The sequence below is a fragment of the Triplophysa rosa genome, linkage group LG6, assembly GCF_024868665.1.
Source record: "Triplophysa rosa linkage group LG6, Trosa_1v2, whole genome shotgun sequence".
NCBI classification, from domain to species: Eukaryota; Metazoa; Chordata; class Actinopteri; order Cypriniformes; family Nemacheilidae; genus Triplophysa; species Triplophysa rosa.
In genome coordinates, this window is record NC_079895.1 from 15,764,462 (window position 1) to 15,786,261 (window position 21,800).

The following is a 21,800-nucleotide window of genomic DNA, read 5'->3' on the forward strand; positions in this document are numbered from 1 at the left end:
GAGGTCGTGAACACAGGACCAGGACATCAGAAAGTATGTTTTAATAAAAATGTGCTTTAATTTTATTATTAAAACACATAAAACTCAAAAACATCTCCTTACACAAACTGCATGCGAACAGACTGAACGGATATATAACAGCTCTGATTAAAAACAATTTGGTAAAACTGTTTATTTAATACAAGTATTATCAACAAATGACTAAATGTAAGTAAAAGCAGAAAAAATAAATTAAGTGTTAAAAATGGGAGATTATTCCTTTCTCCTAAATTTGCTTCTTCTTCTTGTTTTTATCTTTGAACACCGGAGAGTTCAAGAACTTGGTATCTGAGTATTTGTCTCCACGCCTCATTTTGCTAGGGAAATTAAAAAAGTTGTTAAAAAGTGAATTAAGGATATTTGATAGATTACAAAATCAAAACCAAAACAACGTTTTTGTACACTATAAAGAACCCTATATGTTCATAATTAATGATATGAATTCTCTGAAGTGAACTCTGAATTCTGAGAAAATCTGCAACTAGCGTAATTACAGTTAGGGCCATAAATATTTGGACAGAGGCACATTTTTTGTTATTTTAGCTGTGTATCAATATGTTTTCGAGTTACAGTTTTATAATAGATATTGTCTTAAAGTGCACACTCTCATCTTTATTTAGAGTGTATTCACATCCAGATTAGCTGAAGGATTTAGGAATTACAGCTCTTTAATATGAAGCGCCCCCCTTTTTCAAGGGACCAAAAGTAATTGGACAGTTGAATAAAAAGCCGTTTTATTCACATGTATGGGCTTTTCCTTAAATAATTTTGTCATAAATGAAGCATGTTAAAGGTCTGGAGTTGATTCTACATGTGGTGTTTGCATTTGGAAGCTGTTGCTGTGAACCCACATCATGGGGTTCAGGGACATCGCCATGCAAGTGAAACAGACCATAGTTTGATTTTAAAAACACTACACATCCGTCAGAAAGATGCCAGGAACATTAAGAGCGGCCAAATCAACAATTTGGTACATTCTAAGAAAACAACAACACACCGCTGAGCTCAGTAACAAAACAGTCCTGGGCGTCCATATGACATAAAAGTGGTGGATGATGACATTATCCTCTCCATGATGAAGAAAAACACCTTCACAACGTCCGGACAAGTGAAGAACACTCTCCAAGAGGTAAATATGTCAATGTTTGTCAATCAAAACAATAAAGAGAATACAAGGAAAAAATAGAGAGGCTTCACAACAAGGTGCAAAAGCCTCAAGAATAGGATGGGTAGATTAGACTTCTGAAATAGCCGAACAAGCTCTAGAAAGCATTTTTTTGGAGAGATCAAATTAATTTCAGCCTGCATAAGACTAAAAAGAATAAAAGATATGGAGAAGGCTTGGAATATCTCATGACATGAGCATACAACATCTTCAGTTAAATAGTGTTCAGGCAGTGTAATTCCATTTCCATGCATGACGTCCTCAGGCACTGGGTCACTGGTGTTTTTTTGGTGATGTAACAGAAGACAGAAGCATCCAGATTAATTCTTCACTTGTCTGGAAGTTGTGAAGATGTTTTTCTTTATCATGGAGAGGATAATGTCATCATCCACCACTTTGATCTCATATGGACACCTAGGATTGTTTTCTTACTGAGCTCAACGGTGTGTTTTTTCCCCCCAGAATGTCCTAAATTGTTGATTTGGCCGCTCTTAATGTTCCTGGCATCTTTCTGACGGATGTGTAGTGTTTTTAAAATCTAACTATGGTCTGTTTCACTTGCATGGAGATCTCCCTGAACCCCATGATGTGGGTTCACAGCAACAGCTTCCAAATGCAAACACCACATGTAGAATCAACTCCAGACCTTTAACATGCTTCATTTATGACAAAATTATTTAAGGAAAAGCCCATACATGTGAATAAAACGGCTTTTTATTCAACTGTCCAATTACTTTTGGTCACTTGAAAAAGGGGGGCGCTTCATATTAAAGAGCTGTAATTCCTAAATACTTCAGCTAATCTGGATGTGAATACACTCTAAATAAAGCTGAGAGTGTGCACTTTAAGACAATATCTATTATAAAACTGTAACTCGAAAACGTATTGATACACAGCTAAAATAACAAAAAATGTGCCTCTGTCCAAATATTTATGGCCCTAACTGTATTTTTAAATCAAATGCATTTCCATTCAGACATTTTAATTATGACATAATACATTTTTAGGGCCACTGTATAATCAAACTCACCAGTTGAGGGTGGGCTCTTTGTAGGACACTGGTGTAACTCTCCTTCGTGTTCTCCCACCATCAGAACTAATGTCTGTATTTGTTAGACTCTTCATAACCCTGCTTTCTTCTGTTTCCAGAAATCAAACATAAAAGTACAAGACAAACAAATATGTAACACCAAAATTAAATCCTTATGCATCAGCATTCTGCAATTTTGCTACAAGTAGTTAAACAGTATATAAGCATTTAAACATAACTGGCCATGATGGCCATAATTGTTGAATTAACAAACTTAATTTTAGAGTAACACAGAAGGATTACCGGGAGGTTGATGCATTATGTCCGATTCCTCACCCTGGTTTATAGTCGGAGTGTGGGCCTCTGATTGCAGGCTGTTGATACAGCTTTCAACCATGTTCACTTCATTGACACCACCTTTGAATTGTAGGCTCTGGTCCTTTATGTGTTTGTGGAAGCTGTCTAAAGTCACATTACATCTCTCCAGGAGAAACATGCTTGTGTTCATATTAGTTAAAACCTCATCATTTCCATCTGTGAGATGATGTGATTCAGAAATTAGGCTGGAATCCACACAACCCGTCATACTGTTACTGGGTGAACTACAAGATGAAATCACATATGTTTTCCCGCTCTTGCTGTCAAGACCTTGGTTGGTTTGATTTGGATTTAAACGAAGAGTATTCATGTTCATATGGTCCGAATGATCAGCCTTGTCAATGTTTGTTTTAGGGTTTTTTGCATTAAGTTCACTTCTGAAGTCATCCTCTAAGGCTGAACAATGAGACTCTGCTGTTTGTCCTGAAGTCTCCAAATTTTCATCCTTCTCCAGAGCATGTTTGTTTCGTTGTTTCTTTGCTTTAGATTTTTCTTTTGCTGCTGCTTTCCTCTTTATCCTTTTATCTGCCCCTTCTTTTCTGTGTTTCTTAGCTTTGAGGGGCAATAATGATTCAAATTCAGATGCTTTCTGTACAAGACTGATATTAACATCCTGTGAACACTCTGGATGATGGCTATTTCCCGTCAATATCTTGCATGAAACATCCTCTGTTATATTATTAGAACAGCGAGTCGTTTGAGTTTCTGATGTCACTTCCTGTGAATCTCCTAGTCTGGGATCCTCCAGTGCATTGGTTATGTTTAAAATGTCTGTTGAGTCACTGCTGACAAACGTTTGACTTGCCTGAATCACAAATGTTCCTTTGTTCTTCAGCGTGTTGCATTCTTCTAATAGAGAATGTGGATGTGCTGGTGTTTTGTTTTTATGTTTTTTAACTTGAACTGTGGTCTCACTGCTGTGCATATCAGTACTCTGAGCCTCTGTGCACACAGTACCAGCACATACAACAATTTCAGGCACATGCAATAATTCTTGATACGTAACAAGGTATGGGATTTTGGTCCTTTTGCTTGTGTGAGGTTTCAGCTCATCTTGAACTACTAATGTTCTCCTGTTCATCTCACTTTGACTGTTAGGTCCCTTGGTAGCATGAGCCTCCTTTAATTTATGTTTAACAGCTTTGCACAAAAGACTTCCATCCCGAGGAAGTGAATTGCTTTTTTCGGAATTACGAAGCTCCACGTCCTTTAAAATATCACTGGGAGGATCTTGAGAAACTAGGTACGTTTTCTTTGGATCTGCGTTCTGCTCTTTTTGTTTGCATGTGCGCCGGCTACTTTTAGTGTAACGAGATGTGACGTGAGTCTTCCTGCATGCAGTTATTGATTCGGTTTCTACAAACTGGCTCTCATTCGTTTCTTGTAAAATTTCCACCTCATTCTGAACAGCGGGCAAGCGATGCTGTGTAGCGGTTATCTCTTTTGGCACAGCTGCTGTATAATTTGTACCAACTGTTTCTTTTTCATCTGCAGATGTACTCTCGCTACCTTCTCTGATGTGTTTTGTTTCTGGGTGTTCTTCCATAACTTTCGAGTTTCTTTTTGCATTTATGTCAACTGTCACTATTTCAGCAGCACTGTCCGTAATGGTCATGTCCATTTCAGAATCATACAGGGTATTCTGCTGTATTAGATTGTCTTGCTCTGGGCTGGGAGGTGTCTCGTTGGCTTTATTACAATATTGGGGAGGTAGATCTGCATTGACGGTGGCAGTTTTTACTGGTTCAGGGACATTATGCTGGGGTGGACAAAAGACTGGATTTCCTTTACTATGTACATATTTTCCAATATCAGTCATTTGGTCTGGAAAAAAGATTGAAATTAAATACAACATGAAAAGCAGGGCACATTATTTTTGCTGTAACGTTTACACATGCATTTTTAAACTAAACTAAAATTGGTACATCATATTTTTTTCACATACCATCAGTGGTGTTGTGTTCCATGTCCACACTGTCTGGAGCCTTTAAAAAAGGGCATTACTTATGACTATAGCTGTAGTCCTAACAACAAATAAGCTATGAAATTATTAATGCCTTTTCAAAACCACTTACATCTTCCTCGTTGAAAATATCCACTGCTTTTGTCATCCAGTTAAGGGAGGAGTCATAAAACTCACGTATAATGGAAAACTAAAGAAAGAGAAGACATTTGCATTCATATTAAATAGGGATGCACCAATATGTAAATTTTGCCCGATAACGATAATTCTTGAACATTGGAAGCCGATAACCGCTTTATTGGCTGATGAACACATATTAATATAACATTTTCTGAGACTGAAAAGTGTTTTTTCCCCTGAAAATCATGTACCAAGCCTACTTTACTTTCTTTAACTTTTCTGGTATAATATTTATTTAATAAACAAATTAAAGATGTTCTTCCAGAGCAACCCAGAAAGGTGTTCTCAATAGCCAAAAGTCTAACAGGTCTTAAGAGAGAATAAACATACAGACAGCAGTCGGCTTCAAACAATATGCTTTTGTTCCTATTATTTACACATTCATAAATATCTACATACTGCATCAACCATGTTTTGCTTATAGCAGTAAGTGAATGATCATGACAGAAACACAGTACTGTACTGGATTTTAACTGTGAGCAGCGTGCAGAGGAAATAATTAGGGATGTAAGGATTCACCGTGAGCCGGTTGAAAATCGGTTATAATGAGTGACGATTCAAATCGGTTGAGGTGTGAACTGAATCGCAATACATTTTTTGAACAGCAGGGGCCACTATTTTCACTGCAAATCTAAACGTGGACATGCTGCTATTTCTTAAATGCAAAAAATCCAAGAAAAGCTCAGACAGTATTAGTTTGTTTATATTAAAGAGAGTTTTTCTATTATTAATTTGTTATAAAATTGCAGTTTAGTTTTGTTATTTGAAATAAAACATTATTTTATTATACAAAGAAACGTGAAGCATTTAAGAAATAATGCAAGGGAAGTTGTTCATTTCTAATTTGTTTCAACTCATTTTGTAAAAATAAATCGTGAATAAATCGCATCGTGAGATCAGAATCGTGACTCGCATCGCATCGTGAGCTGAGTGAATCGTTACATCCCTAGAAATAATTAATAATTTATCAGCTATAATACATCTGCCTAAATTTTATTTTACACACATTATAAACTCTCTGGCGCGAGGAAAAGCCCAAGCCGTGCGCATTGCAAGCTCTCTTGCATGAACATTGATTTGCAACATATATTGGCAAACAGCAACAGCAAAACAAACAATATTGTATAGGGAATCAGCTATCGCCCTATAGGTCTGAGGATCGTCGATACACGATAGTATCGTCAATCGGAACAACCCTAATATCGGCCAATATATCGGTTATCGGATTCCGATGTTAAAGAATTATCGTTATCGGCCAACATTTACATGAACATCTATAATTTGTTTATTAAATAAAAAATATACCATCCCTATTAAAAATTACCATTTATCAGACGTTACCGATATGGCCGATAATTTATCGTGCATCCCTAATATTAAATACTTAAAAATCAAAAATATATACTATTTTATATCAACCACAGCAAAAAATGAAGGACACAGTTTGTCTTGGTCCGTGTAACGCTTTGCAGTTCTTTTTTCAATTTTCACCATCAAAATTAATCAAATGAAAATTGGTTTCAAACTTTCATTTTCAATGTTCATGAGTACTTCACAAATGGATAATTGTCTCTCAGTTTCATTTTCAATTATGAGTGTTTGGGTAATTGCTTCAGAATTTCTGATTTTCGAACAAACACAAAAATTACTTGTTTTTCTAATTTTACATTTATGTGCTTGCAGCTGGATCGTACCATTATCGCCAGTGGTAGGGGTGCAGTCTACAGCCGCCCACGGACCCACAGCACTGTCGCGTTATGAAAGGCCCACGGTTTATCTAATCATATTTATCTCCCTTATGTATCACACATGTATTACATATATTTTTACTAACACTACTGTCTGGTCTGTAATCACTAATCTATTCGACATCGGTTGCCGTTTTGGTTTTAGTCAGTAGATGGAAATGCTGCGGATCTGTATGTCATTGGGAACGGCCGGGCAGCAAGTGCAGTGAGTGCACGCACAAAAAGTAGAAGTGATGGATAACTTGTATCAGTCGCAGCCCGAGTTATTACGTAGGGTGGCGTATTGCTGCCACAAACGTTTTATTTTTCCACTCAATTATGTCATAATAACGAGATCATATGTCGTTAAAACAATATATTTTCTCATTTTGACGGGATAATACAAAGGTGTAACTTTGGTTTGAGAAGTGGAGGGGGGACAAAATGGGGGGAAATGTTTTTTATTTGAATCGTATCACAAATTCAAAATACCTGTTTTGCGTTGTTTTTGATTGTTTAAATTGATTAAACCAAAATGTGTTTTTATTGTGTAGCAAAAGTGGATGTTCATGAAGGGGGAAATGCGAGTATTGACTGAGAAACGGAGGAAAACTTGGCTTGTAAACCTGAATCTGCGGTCGAAAGGAGATGAGGATGACTTTCTAAAATGCTTAACGAGGTTTAACGTACCTAAACAACGACCAGGGAAGCCCACGTTTCTGTCAAGCCTTGTCATAAACGCACTGCTGTTAAAAGAACGAGTCCTTATTAAACAAAAAAAGTAATAAATCACGCGTTTCTTCCCCACAGAAGTCAGTTATAAGGAAACAGCTTTAACATAGCCTACCGAAACAACAACCACGTAAAAACAGGTTTCTATTCAATTCAAATCAAAACCACGTGATTGAAAACAATCTTTCAGTGATCTTTTTTTAGAGTGTGCACGCGACACTCGCATCGACGCAGGCAGACTCTCTGTGACACGAACAGGATTTTGAAAAGTGAGGGGAACATATGTCCCCCCTGTCCAGGGCTCTAGAGTACGACCAATTTGGTTCGTTGAAAACGTCGAGTCACTTTCAACCAATAAGATGCCATGTAAGAGGTCGCGTTTTCATTGGCCCGACGTGGAAGCCTATCCCTGATTGGTTGACTACTTTTGACAGCCTATAATGNGGGCACGTTATGGCTTCCCAGACCAGACCTCTGGAACCTCCATGTCTGGCTCCTGGACGGGACGAGGAGATCCTGAGTGGCCTACCCCCAGCGGTGGTTGAGACCATAATGTCATTTTTATTATGTAGTCGTATTTGTTTTTTGGTGAAGCATCACTAAACTCCTCCCTTTGCAGTGAGTTGTCAGCCGTATCAGCCATTTAATGTTCACGGATGTTCGTATGGAACATTTCAAATTTTCACCAGAAATGTTCGACCATACAGATTTCTTTAAGAATACATGTAGTGAGTGTCAGGAACAGGGAAATGTCCATGAGAGAGAATCCAAGCGCAGGCAGCGGTACACAAAAACGTAACTTTATTAATATACAACAAAACAAAACCCACGATGGGGAGTTGAACAAGGTCACAACTTAATATAAAAACTTTTAAAAAAAGACTTCCCACGAGGAGGAAAACAGGATAACTAAAACTTACTATAAACTGACGGAAACAAGACTATGTAACATACACGACTTGAGGTAGGGAAATAAAACAAGGTAAGGAGTAGACAAGGCAAGGCAAGGCAAGGTAAGGTAATCCGACAAGGCACCACAGCAAACATGCAAGGTACCATCCAACAAAGCAAACAAGCAAAACGAACGAGCACAGGACAGCAAACACAAGGGCATTAAATAGGGAGACTAACAAAGGATAATTAACAAGGGACAGGTGTCGGGGATGAAACACTGAAGGAAAGCTAAACGAGGAAACGAGAGGGGTGGGGCCAAAGAGAACGCACATTATAATAATATGTTTCTCTCCACACAAAACAAGAGGCTCTGCCATGATTCTGCCACAAGACCAAGAAAGAGATGACATGATGAGGCAGAATCGTGACAGTGAGCTAATGATATTTTTTATCCCCTCAGCCCACATTAATCCTCAGAGAAAACCTGCGCAGCAAGAAAACTGATTCCATGACAAAGCAGTTGTGTAACTGATAATGTTTGGGCATCCAAAGACAGAAACACCTACTAGAAAACCAGAGGAGTGACATTCAGCAATGAATAAGTGTTAATGTGAATCATGTCTGCTGTAGAAAACTTTAATGTGACTTTACATGTGTAGTCCTATAATGAGATAAATGTTTTAGAGAAATTTAGCTCTACTTGTACAATAATTTCATTTCATTTTGGGCATTTTTATACATTATTATGTATATACTGTATAATTAAACAAGTTATGGCAATTTCTTTGCTTTACATTATGAAAGTCTTGAAAGAACTATGCCCCATTCCCATCTCTATCATCAAACAGGTTGACCTCAGTGTCAACACCTTATTGTGTTGAGATAAAAAAACTGAAATTTCAGCAGCTTATACAATTATGCAGTTACTAAATTAATGGCTGAACAGAAAGTCATTTTTGTTAGCAGCTCTACAATAGAATAGAATAGAATGAGCTTTATTGGCCAAGTATGTTTCCACATACGAGGAATTTGTTATAGTGACAGAAGCTCCACAGTGCAACAGAAAGACAGCAACAGGACAGAACACAGATGATAAAAAATAATAATAATATACAATAATATAGAAATAGGCAATGTACAAAACAGCAAAAACACAATATACAATATAGACAATTATGTATGTACAGGTCTGATATGTGCAAATTTGGTGAATAAATAATGTAAAATAGAGTTGTGTGTTCCGCGTTTAATGTCAAGTGTTCATAAGATGGATTGCCTGAGGGCATCTCTTAATAAGCAAGACAGTATCATTTGCTCTCACCTCAGTGATGTAATCCTTTTCATCCATTCCATGTATGGCTTTAATGGCACAGATGTCCAGACCTCCAAAGACCTCTGCACATGTGTCCACCCACAGCTTATATCTGCAGGACACAAGAACACATGCCATAAACTGCTTTCTGTCGCTGTCCTTCCCAAACCTTGGGTCTCCAGATTCACTTTTTTTCAATTAAACACTGTGTTGTCAAAGTTGACAAGCACGTTTTGATACTTTTAAATGGTTAGATATTAGCAAAACATAGTGACTGTCACTGTTATATCTGTTTTGGTTTTGTCTTCTGTATTCCTTTGCCTGTGCTCATCATTAGTTAATTAGTCCTCACCTGTTTCGGTTTCCCCTGAATACGTTCCCCTCTGTATTTAAGCCTGTCTGTTCCTTAGTTCATTGTCTGCTGTTATTTTATGTTACGTTTGGTTGCGAAGACTCCTGTGGTTGCCTGTTCATTTATTAAAAAACTCTATTGGATTACTGTTCTTCTTTGTGCGATTGCTTATGTAGCCATATAATGTATATACATATGCATCATTTCCGTGTGTAGGGCAGTATATGTGCTTGTGCTCTGTGCTCGACTGGACTTCTTTGCTTGATTTCTTCTGGTCTGTAGAAGTTCAAACTCTGAGTGATTATACAGTAGACTTAAAACCTTGACAAGTAATGAGACTTAATAGCCCGGTTTCACAGACAAGGCTTAAGGCTAGTCCCAGACTAAAATGAATGTTTGACCAGCCATAACTGAATATAACTTGCCCAGAAATATCTTAAAATATGTAATTGCCATTGTTTTGTCTCAAGATGCACACTAGTAATGTATTCTTATAAGGCATTTTTGCAGTGTTGAAGTCTCGAGACTCGGACTCGGTCTTGAACTCGGTCTCGAGACCCTATTTTAATGGTCTTGGTCTTGTCATGGACTTGTGCGCATTTTGACTCGGTCTCGACTTGTACTCGAACATGTTCGGAATTGGACTTATGCCCGAGTCCACTCGAGTCCCAGCAACAGTGTTAATTTAACGAAAACTATGACGAAAAGTATTTGTTAACGACATGTTTTCACTGACGAAAACGAGACGATAACTAAATAAAAATGAATGCATTATAACGAAAACTCTAATAAAAATATACTGACATTTTCGTCAACTAATAAAAACGAGAGTAAAATATTCTTGTCCTACCTGGCGGACATCAGTTTGCGCGCATGTGCTGATCTCATATAAACGGCAGAGAGAAGTCTCTGGGAGAAGGGGAAGCACACACATATACTGTATTCTGTGTCTCCACGCGGTTTACAAAGCGTCTTATTTTCTTCACGATCGCCAGTAAAACGCCGCAAACTTGAAGCGCGACTGCAGGCGAGTCACCCCGAAACACATTACGAAGGAGCACAAAGGTTTTTATATGCCAATGTTAACTTATCCGCTAACACGAGCTGCTGCATATCATGAAATGCAACATAAAGTCAGCCAAAAGAAAACCAGCGCTGTCCTCTACTGATTATAGAAGTGATAAAGTGAGTCAAACTGTACATTCGATCCAAATATGTAACATGTTTGCATGACTAAATAAATGTAATGCAATTGATATAATATGTCTTTTTGAAAGCTATTTCTCATTCATTGCTGTATCAAGCAAAGACAGTGCAGCTCTTTCTTCAAAGAGACATGCCATGAGCCAATAGCCTTTGAGTGTGAGCCCTGTCAGAGCGTTTCATTGGTTGAATGAACTGAATGAGCACACCCTACTTAACGAGTCATTTGAGTCGAAAGGGATTGAATGAACTGGAACATGTCGTTCATGGTCTAATATTCTGTGTTCCAACAATGCAAATCTAGTTATTGAACTTTTCTGAAAAATAAAGGTAATGACCTGGTTTAATTTCATTCTAAGGTGAAGTAAATTATGTCAAAACAGTTGAATCTTTGTATGGAACATTTAATTACACCATTGTAAATTATTTAAACCATTTAGATTTTAGTAGACTAAATATAATGTATATTTATTCGACTATAATGTTTTTCATATTTCGTCGACTAAAACTAGACTAAAACTAAAATGATGGGGTTGACTAAAATGTGACTAAGACTAAATTGCATTTTCGTCAAAAGACTATGACTAAAACTAAATCAAAATTTGCTGTCAAAATTAACACTGCCCAGCAAAAATATTAAATACATTGAAAAGACGTCCCTTTATGGGCCAAAAATGAAAGTTGTTTCTATAGCTTTTCATGGCGTCTCCTGATTGTCTAATATTGATGTCCAGTCTGTACAAAGTAAAAACTGGTTGAAATTTTGAGTTTACACATGGAAATAAATTAAGTGAGACTCTGAAATAAACTGAGCTGAATGATTTGAGTGCAGTAAGATAGCAAGCAACCATTGAATCAAGGTTAAAAATTGATTATTTGTCAATGTTCATTGCATTGAATCAGTATCACTTTTGTACCTGCAAAAATCACCATTATTGTGATCTTTTTTAGCTTTAGTTGAGCTCTTGGCTCTTCTATTTTAATGTTAAATTAGGTTTCCTTCAGCCATAACTGTGTGTTAAAATAAATTAGTTGTGGCAAAGAGATGACTACTTCTGAATGGTAATGCTTGAAATTGTTTAGATCACTGTTAATAATTGGGTTTGGTTTAATAATGTGTCAGCTCCATGGATCTGTAGTTTGATATACTGTGATTTTTTTAGGAATTAACATATTCGCAATCTGTTAAACCACTTTAACACACAACGACATCAAGAATCTGCATATGAAACTCAACAATGGTGACAATCAACAAAAGAAAGCTTCATGCTGCAATGCATGCTGGGTGATCTGTTCGAATTAATTTAACAAAAGTCAAGGATCAAGAGCACAACTAAAGCAAACACTGATCACAATAATGGTTATTATTGTGGGTACAAAACTCATTTCATTTATTTCCATGTGAAAACTGAAAGTAGTCTGATAAACTCTAGATTTGAACCAGTTTTTACATTGTACCAAGGTCCCCTGTACATCAATATCAGATGTTCAGAAAACGTAATAATGGGCCAATAAAGGGACGTCTTTTCAACATCGAAAGATGCAGAAAAGACATCTTTTGGACATATCTTTGGTCAGGGGGAAGTCATAATTGTAATAAAATTACCTCTACAACACTTACTATGTGGCCTTTTTTACCCTCAGCTAATAATATTTTTAAACTAATATCAGTCTAAGTAAATAAAACACAGTGTACATGCCATGGTATATTTAATGCACTGAGCACTCTATGAGCTCGGTGCCAGTTTTATTGTTTCCACCAAACATTTAACATATTCTTGAAGATTTCTATAGGTCTCGTCTCAGATCTCTTGTCCTAGGACTCGGACTTGACTCGGACTCGACCCTCTCTGGACTCGGTCTTGACTCGAACTCGACCTACTCTGGACTCGGACTTGACTCGGACTCGACCCTCTCTGGACTCGGTCTTGACTCGAACTCGACCTACTCTGGACTCGGTCTTGACTCGGACTCGAATGAGCTGGTCTCGACTACAACACTGTGTTTGTTTCGTGACCAAACAGGTGGGAAACAAAACACGTGTTCCAGTATATTGCGCGAGCTCTTAAAGGTCAGCATAGCAGCATAATAAAGATCTCTGTTTATAATGTTCATCAAACAACAACGGACGGCCCCAAAAACACTCACTGATATTAAAGGAATTGTGTTCTCTTATAGGAGTCTTTCACAACAAATAAAGGAAGAAAGATGTGCTTTAAATATGGTAAAGTGTTGAAACAGAGTTTACATATACAATAAAAATAATTAAATCATAAACAATTATTTGTATTAATTTCTAATTGATTTATTAATGTATTAAACACATTTTAATGAAGTTTTAGTGATTCTTTTTTCTTACCTCACTCCATGACTCTGGTGCTATCAAATTAAGGGCTGGTGCCACCAACTGAATAACTTGGTAGCACCAGTGCCACCTCTCTCATGTGTTAGTCTAGAGCCCTGCTTTCTTGTAGAATTGTGCTTCAAATAAAGAACTTTATGTTTACCAGATTGTTAGTTAATCATTTACAAGTCAATATTGCCTATATGGACAGCGATTTTTTTTTTAAAAAGTGAACTTGTAAAACTGCGGTGTTAAATGCGATGCGGTCGAAAATTTGGGTGCACCTAACTTTTGTGCTGGCGCACCAGTGCAAAAAGTTAGTCTAGAGCCCTGCCCCCTGTCCCCAGTGGAAATGACGTCCCTGGGATAATATGGCGTTTAAACGATATATTTTCTTGTTATAAAGGGATAATATGACGTCTCATAATAATTACACATTAACCGTGAAAGCGACATGTTTTCTAGATGGACATTCTACCAACCGACGGATCACACTTTCATGTGAATCAAGCGCACTCCACTCTCTCATTGTCCAGACAATGTGGTTAACGTGCAAAGGTAACGGTGATCTGATATAAACAGTAGGACGCACTGTAAACCCCTACCACCGGCGATAATGGTACGATCCAGCTGCAAGCGCAAGCACATACATGTAAAATTAGAAAAACAAGTAATTTTTGTGTTTGTTCGAAAATCAGAAATTCTGAAGCAATTACTCAAACACGTATAATTACAAATGAAACTGAGAGACAATTATCCATTTATGAACTACTCGTGAACATTGAAAATGAAAGTTTGAAACCAATTTTCATTTGATTAATTTTGATGGTGAAAATTGAAAAAAGGACTGCAAAGCGTTACAAGGACCTGTCTTCACAGACTCACCAACTGTCTGTTTTTATGACGCTGAAAGGCAAGATCAAAAGCAAGTGCCTGCACGTCTTTTCTCAGCCGTACAACCTCGGTCTCCATCTCTCTGCTTCTATGTTTCTGTGCCACCAGAGCCAGAGCAAGAGCCTTGTTGTTGGTTTTCAAAGACAGCTTAAAGAATGATGATGTATCTGAGAAATCACAAAAGGTCAAGTTGGTTTCAGATTTTCATCTTATATCAGAACATTTAAATGCGTTCTTTCACCAACTACACCAGTAATGTAACCAAGCTGAAATTTCTCACTGTGGATTTTCGTCTTTATCTTGGCTGCATACACAGATGCCGTCTGTTTAACGTTACCCATCCTTGTGTTTTCCTTCTCTTTTGAAGTAATTATCATAGTTTTATCAGTGGGCGCTATTGTAAAGACAGAAAATACGAGGTTTGATAGAATCAAATAAAAGTAAAGTTACAATTAATAATACGAAGCGCCACTATGACTACTCACCACTAATTAAAGTTGACGACATACTTATCTCTTGACAATGTTTATCCTAATACTTGTTATAATACATCTCTATTCGGATAACTAGCAAAGGAACGCACAAAGTAAAGCTCGTCTCTCTTATTTAAATCCAAACAATACCGCGGAATCTCAAATTTCTTCTTCTATGGTCGATCAAGGGCGTTGGTGGAATCAAATCGGAAGTACCGCCACCTACAGGACAAAGAGCAAAGGGCTGTACATTGTGTAGTGGAGCTAACTAATGTTGACGGTTAAATTCAAAGTTTTTCCTTGTTGCTTCATAAACATTGCATTGTCATACAAATAGCCATGCAAAGAGCTTCATTGCACCAAGCGCGATGATGACGAATCCATCACACTTAATAAAAGAAAGCGGGCGATGACTTTTATTTTGAATTACAGTGTATTCCTCTGGTTTCTATTAAAACGGTTCACACATTTACAAGTCCATATTCTCTAGAACTTCCTTCTCAACTGTCCAGCGTTTGCACACCATTACTCGAAGGCTGTGATATCATATTTTATATTTACGATATTAGTCGGAGCTCAGTCTGAAATGGAGGGACAGCGCTGGTTACCACTGGAAGCCAACCCTGAGGTATTACTGTCACCCTGCACCCCCGCTCCTTTCCCGTTAATTCAATTTTATATGGTCCATCGATTCGTTTTCATAGGTAGCTTTTAGCAGGAACGGTAAGATGCATTTCACGTCATGGTCATCATATTTTATATGACATGTTTTATGTTCTGTGTCTGCTTTTTCAGGTTATGAACCAAGTGAGTAGATGTCTCGGCTGTCTGGGTGTGTCTAGGAATCAATCAAAACTAGTGCCAAATGAATGATTCAGGTTTATTTTAGCACGTCTGAGATCAAACCAATTGCACCTTTTTCTGTTATTTGATTTGTGACAAATAAAGCATTTCCTTTGTTGTTAATAACTTAAGTTCACATGTTTTAATATATATTCTCTTTCTACATTAGTTTAAAATATAACGGTGTGTACTTTTATCTTGAAAAACATTGTGTGGACCCTTGCATATACTTGTTCAATTCTTTACCTATTTACTTTGAACCCTTTTTACCGTTACATGAATTGTTATTAATATGTATGTGTTGTGTTGTACCTGTAAAAGTTTTTACGACAGCTGGGCTTGGTACCTACCTGGCAGTTTGGGGATGTGTATGGTTTGGAACTTGAAGTTCTCAGTTTGGTGCCAAGACCAGTGTGTGCCGTTCTATTGCTCTTCCCTATAACAGAGGAGGTATGACTGCAGTCACGCCCATATAAACTTTATATTTAAATATATTCATCATATTCACCTCCTGCAATAGGATATGATTGCTTCTGATAGTTTTATTATAATCACTGTTCAATATATGTATATATATATACATTAAATCATACTTGTTTTTGATCACTTGGATGCTTTATCACAGATTTTTTTTACAAGGAAACTAGGATTATGTTTAGTAAAATAGTTCCTTTTCCCTATACAGTATGAAACTTTTAGACAGGAAGAAGAGGCAAAAATTAAAGCACAAGGGCAAGAGGTGTCCTCTGGGGTCTACTTCATGAAACAGACCATTGGCAATGCTTGTGGTACAATAGGGTTGATCCATGCTGTTGCAAACAATCAAAGGCATCTGGAATTTGGTAGGTGTCAGTGTTTGTATTTTCTAGAATGGTTTTCCCAACTGTAGTACAATATGTTAGTTGTTTCGTTTACATGTTAAATGTATTTTGTGCTTGTTGATGTGTTCTTTTGCAGAGCCTACTTCACCACTAAAAGAATTTTTACTGCAAACTGCAAAGATGAGCCCAGAGGAAAAAGCAACTTTCCTTGAAAAAGACGAGGTAGTAAAATTGTATGTCTTTGAATTACCATGTGCATCTACTGTATATAGCAAATATATGTGAGTTTGCAGTCAGTCCAGCATCAGGCAACAGAATGAGCAATAATGTATCATGTGTAAACAGTAGACATTTTGCGGAATGGATTGTAGGACAGCCCACACTAACTACATCTAACTGTTTTCAGTAAACATTTGAAGGAAACTAAATGAAGCCTTTATTCACAGTACTGATGTTTGTATGATTTCAGAGTATTCGTGTAACACATGAGTCAAGTGCTCAGGAAGGACAAACAGAGGTTAGTATTTGCAAAATACAGAGAAGTAAAAAAAACTAGTCAAGTATTACCAACATTGTTCACACATTTTTATTCCATTTAGGGATTTTTTCCATGTAATGTTTTGCTTTGAAGTAACAGGCCAACAAAGCATATATTGGGACATCGACCATATTGTAGATATCGGAGGTTTAGACTTTGATCTTTTAGAAATAGAGATTATGGAAGTGGGCGGAGCTTCAACGTGTTGTTGTTTTTTAATTACTAGTCATTAAGTCATGTAAAGAAATTACAGTAAATGTACAGTAAAACAAACCTTGTTTTCTTTGTTTTTTTTATTTGGATACATAGATTAACACAATTTTGTATATCTGGTTTGTAGTATATATAGATATCTTCATTTACAAACCCGATTCCAAAAAAGTTGGGACACTGTACAAATTGTGAATAAAAACAGAATGCAATGATGTGGAAGTTTCAAATTTCAATATTTTATTCAGAATACAACATAGATGACATATCAAATGTTTAAACTGAGAGAATGTATCATTTTAAGGGAAAAATAAGTTGATTTTAAATTTCATGGCATCAACACATCTCAAAAAAGTTGGGACAAGGCCATGTTTACCACTGTGTGGCATCCCCTCTTCTTTTTATAACAGTCTGCAAACGTCTGGGGACTGAGGAGACAAGTTGCTCAAGTTTAGGAATAGGAATGTTGTCCCATTCTTGTCTAATACAGGCTTCTAGTTGCTCGACTGTCTTAGGTCTTCTTTGTCGCATCTTCCTCTTTATGATGCGCCAAATGTTTTCTATGGGTGAAAGATCTGGACTGCAGGCTGGCCATTTCAGTACCCGGATCCTTCTTCTACGCAGCCATGATGTTGTAATTGATGCAGTATGTGGTCTGGCATTGTCATGTTGGAAAATGCAAGGTCTTCCCTGAAAGAGACGACGTCTGGATGGGAGCATATGTTGTTCTAGAACTTGGATATACCTTTCAGCATTGATGGTGCCTTTCCAGATGTGTAAGCTGCCCATGCCACACGCACTCATGCAACCCCATACCATCAGAGATGCAGGCTTCTGAACTGAGCGCTGATAACAACTTGGGTTGTCCTTGTCCTCTAGTCCGGATGACATGGCATCCCAGTTTTCCAAAAAGAACTTCAAATTTTGATTCGTCTGACCACAGAACAGTTTTCCACTTTGCCACAGTCCATTTTAAATGAGCCTTGGCCCAGAGAAAACGCCTGCGCTTCTGGATCATGTTTAGATATGGCTTCTTTTTTGACCTATAGAGTTTTAGCCGGCAACGGCGAATGGCACGGTGGATTGTGTTCACCGACAATGTTTTCTGGAAGTATTCCTGAGCCCATGTTGTGATTTCCATTACAGTAGCATTCCTGTATGTGATGCAGTGCCGTCTAAGGGCCCGAAGATCACGGGCATCCAGTATGGTTTTCCGGCCTTGACCCTTACGCACAGAGATTGTTCCAGATTCTCTGAATCTTTGGATGATATTATGCACTGTAGATGATGATAACTTCAAACTCTTTGCAATTTTTCTCTGAGAAACTCCTTTCTGATATTGCTCCACTATTTTTCGCCGCAGCATTGGGGGAATTGGTGATCCTCTGCCCATCTTGACTTCTGAGAGACACTGCCACTCTGAGAGGCTCTTTTTATACCCAATCATGTTGCCAATTGACCTAATAAGTTGCAAATTGGTCCTCCAGCTGTTCCTTATATGTACATTTAACTTTTCCGGCCTCTTATTGCTACCTGTCCCAACTTTTTTGGAACGTGTAGCTCTCATGAAATCCAAAATGAGCCAATATTTGGCATGAAATTTCAAAATGTCTCACTTTCAACATTTGATATGTTATCTATATTCTATTGTGAATAAAATATAAGTTTATGAGATTCGTAAATTATTGCATTCCTTTTTTATTCACAATTTGTACAGTGTCCCAACTTTTTTGGAATCGGGTTTGTATATATTACATGTATTTTATTTTGATAAATTGTTGTAATTTATTCTGTGTTTCTCCTGTGCTTTCTTTATTTTTCTGCTGACATTTTTCAGTTCGGGGGGGTGGTGGTTTATAAACAACATGTATTAACTTATTTAATGTAAAACTTCTTTAATGTATATAAACTTTTTGGGTTTACTTCATATTGTAAAAAGTGTATTTGTAGGACATGATATTTAAAATCATGAAACATGCTAACTGTTTCTATACTCTGCTCACCCATACAGGCTCCAAGTTTAGATGAAAAAGTGGATTTGCATTTTATTGCTTTTGTAAATGTTGACGGACATTTATATGAACTGGGTAGGTACATGACGATGAATAATTATTCTGTTATTAAGCTATTTGGAAGGGTTAAATTTAGTCCAAATTGCAAATAAATGCAAGTGCTGTTTTAAAATCGTATTATAATATAATGTATTGCAGCATTGTTTCACTGTTGCCTCACCCATCATCTTTGCCTCACCAACGCACTAACCATTTGATTCCCAAAGCTTGCCAAAAAACATTAGCTGTTATAACATGTTCCACTCTTCTGGTGAGGCTTTCCACTAGATGTTGGAACATGGATGCAGCCGTTTTCTTCCATTTAGAGGTCAGGCAGCGATGTTAGACAATCAGGCTCCCAGAATGTGTTCCAATTTATCCCTGTGGTGTGGTCTGGGCTTTGTGCAGGCCAGCCAAGTTCTTCCACGCCAGATTTAGTAAACCATTTCTCTATGGTACATTGGCATTGTCATACCAAAATAAAAAAAGGACTTGACCCAAACCGTAACCACAAGGTTGAAAGCACACAGTAAAATTAAAATGGTATGCGTGGTGTGGGATTATGATTCGTCCCCACAGAAATGACTGAAATAACCAAAACTTAATTAGAAGAGGTGTCTACCTTTGGTCAAACATTTTAAAGCAGTGTCTTATAAGTCTTATATTAGGGTTATTTCATACTTTTTTATATGTTGCAGATGGACGCAAGCCTTTTCCAGTTGTTCATGGGAAAACCGCAGAGGACACATTTCTTGAGGTGGCTTTATGTTTCTAATGTGGATGTGCAGACTCTTGGCAGTTTGTCTATTTTCTGTTTGATTTATTTGTTGATATTCCTTATTTAAGTATTTAATCTCTTTGGATTGGCAGAGTATTTTTTATGGTTTTGGCCATTAATTTTGTTTGGTTTGCAGGATTCTGCAGAGGTCTGCAAGAGGTTCATGGCACGGGATCCCCAGGAGCTCCGCTTTACTGTGGTGGCTCTTTCCAAAGCATAAATATTCTTGATGTTTTACCTAAAACTGCCAATCGTTCAGAAGTGCTGTTTGCTTTAGCATTTATACATTATCGGTTCAACTCTGACTTTGATAATGAATTTGTATAAAGTTGTGACTTCGACAGATACATGCTGTTAAAAGATTATGAAAATAAATGGTATCCCACAACTGTTTATACAGAGTCATCTCCGATAAGTTTATATATAATAAATATACGTTTTTTTGTGTTCACATTGATTCCCACTCACTTCCTCCAAAATTATACACATATCTCCCAATGTGTTATTGTATATGGTGTCCTCACACTTCTAAATAAAGTCCTTTACAGTGTTCTCAAGAAAGCAGCAGAAAAACGTATTTAATAAACAGTAGAGATGATTCCATAATTCATTGAGATCAGATAGACCAAAACAAACAAAGAACAAACCCAAATGTTTTATCTTAAATTGACCTTGTTGATTAAAGAGTAGCCTACTTATCTGGTCACAATTTACAGTGAGATTCCATTTGTTATATTAGTTAATAATTTTGGAGCACTAGTTAACATAAACTAACAATAGCTACTTCTACGGTTTTTACTAATAGTAGTGCACATTCATTTCCACTTAATAAATTCTTAGGATGATCTATCGCTTTGTTGTGACATATTGTGATTATTTAACTATGTATTTTCATATTGTCTCATATTGTGTGCAGCGCACGTCTGATTCTTACGTTTAAAACGAACCTGCAGTTCTTCCTCATACTTTCAGTCTGTTCGGATAATGCGAGCTAGTGATGTGATGGGAGGATCGGATCATTTTACTGATTTGGGCCTTTTTCTGAAAAGCACTTTTTGTAACGTAAGCTAGTAGGAGGTTAGGTGTAGCCTATATCTGACGCACTAGAGGGCGTATAACTCCCACAAAGCCAACTAAAGTTTCTCACGAGTAGCCAAAGACACAATAAAGACGTAATTTTCTCGCCAATCGTTCGTTGGTTCTCCTTGAGTTTTAAAATAACGCTTAGGGTGGTCGCATAGGAAAAGTGGGATTACTGATTATTTTACTATCCTCAGATTTTTTTAATTTTGCATTTGCAAGCGCGTGAATCTCACCTAATGTGAGTGATGGAGTGGCAGCAGTCATCGGTGGATTATGAGTCTGCTTTCTCAGAAGCACAGAAATGGATAGAGGTAAGAACTTTTCTCACTTTCACATGTTATCTCATGGCTATAAATCACAAAAGTCATTTTCATCCCTCTGGACGTTACACATAGGCTACAACCTGAAGAATTAATTCTCTTAGTGTAGACTAACGTTACTTAGCTACACATACCTGTTGAATGGTTGTTTAACAGTAAATTATTAAGTTTGAGAATAGATAGGCTAACTTTGTTCTGTTTGAAATGTAGCGAGTTTACAAATTGTTTGTTTTAGTGACAAATTAGTAAAACCTTAAGTTTTTGAATAGGTCAATTATTATAGTTCATTTAGTTTTAATAAAGAAAATTTGGTATACGGATTGGTAAATTTATGCACTGCAATTGTATTACTGGATTTGGATTTTTTTATCCTAATGAAGGTAAAACTTAGTTTCCTATATATCCAACTTAAATCGCACTATACAGAAAAGTATTATTAACTTGCAGCTGAGAATACCACCAAGATACAA

General features: G+C 37.1%; 3 protein-coding genes across 21 annotated transcripts in view; 2 read left to right on the plus strand and 1 right to left on the minus strand.

Moving 5' to 3' along the window:
* Positions 1-34: 34 nt before the first annotated feature.
* sgo2 (shugoshin 2) lies at positions 35-14,956 on the minus strand. The gene is made up of 8 exons (XM_057336783.1): positions 14,699-14,956; positions 14,494-14,607; positions 14,205-14,380; positions 4,688-4,765; positions 4,558-4,597; positions 2,538-4,436; positions 2,235-2,343; positions 35-356 (listed from the first exon to the last, which is right to left on the minus strand). The coding sequence occupies exons 1-8, from the start codon at positions 14,718-14,720 to the stop codon at positions 266-268; spliced, it is 2,529 nt and encodes an 842-aa protein (XP_057192766.1). The 5' UTR covers positions 14,721-14,956; the 3' UTR covers positions 35-265.
* Positions 14,957-15,140: 184 nt separating this feature from the next.
* On the plus strand, positions 15,141-20,420 carry uchl3 (ubiquitin carboxyl-terminal esterase L3 (ubiquitin thiolesterase)). 2 transcript variants are annotated; one of them, XM_057336784.1, is made up of 9 exons: positions 15,141-15,314; positions 15,482-15,493; positions 15,851-15,979; positions 16,215-16,371; positions 16,487-16,572; positions 16,820-16,867; positions 19,110-19,185; positions 19,848-19,906; positions 20,064-20,420. In XM_057336784.1, exons 1-9 carry the CDS (start codon positions 15,273-15,275, stop codon positions 20,145-20,147), a joined length of 693 nt encoding a protein of 230 aa, XP_057192767.1. In that variant the 5' UTR covers positions 15,141-15,272; the 3' UTR covers positions 20,148-20,420. The 2 variants fall into 2 exon arrangements, with proteins under 2 accessions (XP_057192767.1, XP_057192768.1); XM_057336785.1 differs by lacking the exon at positions 15,482-15,493 and having other exon boundaries at positions 15,142-15,314; positions 20,064-20,419.
* Positions 20,421-21,102: 682 nt separating this feature from the next.
* Positions 21,103-21,800, plus strand: part of lmo7a (LIM domain 7a) — a 48,874-nt gene continuing 48,176 nt past the window's right edge. For 4 of the 18 annotated variants that reach the window (XM_057335333.1, XM_057335336.1, XM_057335327.1 and 1 more), the window contains exon 1: positions 21,104-21,321. In XM_057335333.1, coding sequence (XP_057191316.1) covers positions 21,256-21,321 — 66 coding nt within the window. In that variant the 5' untranslated portion in view covers positions 21,104-21,255. Of the gene's footprint in view, positions 21,322-21,800 lie in introns of all 18 variants that reach the window. The other 14 variants (XM_057335337.1, XM_057335335.1, XM_057335326.1 and 11 more) reach the window with 8 other exon arrangements.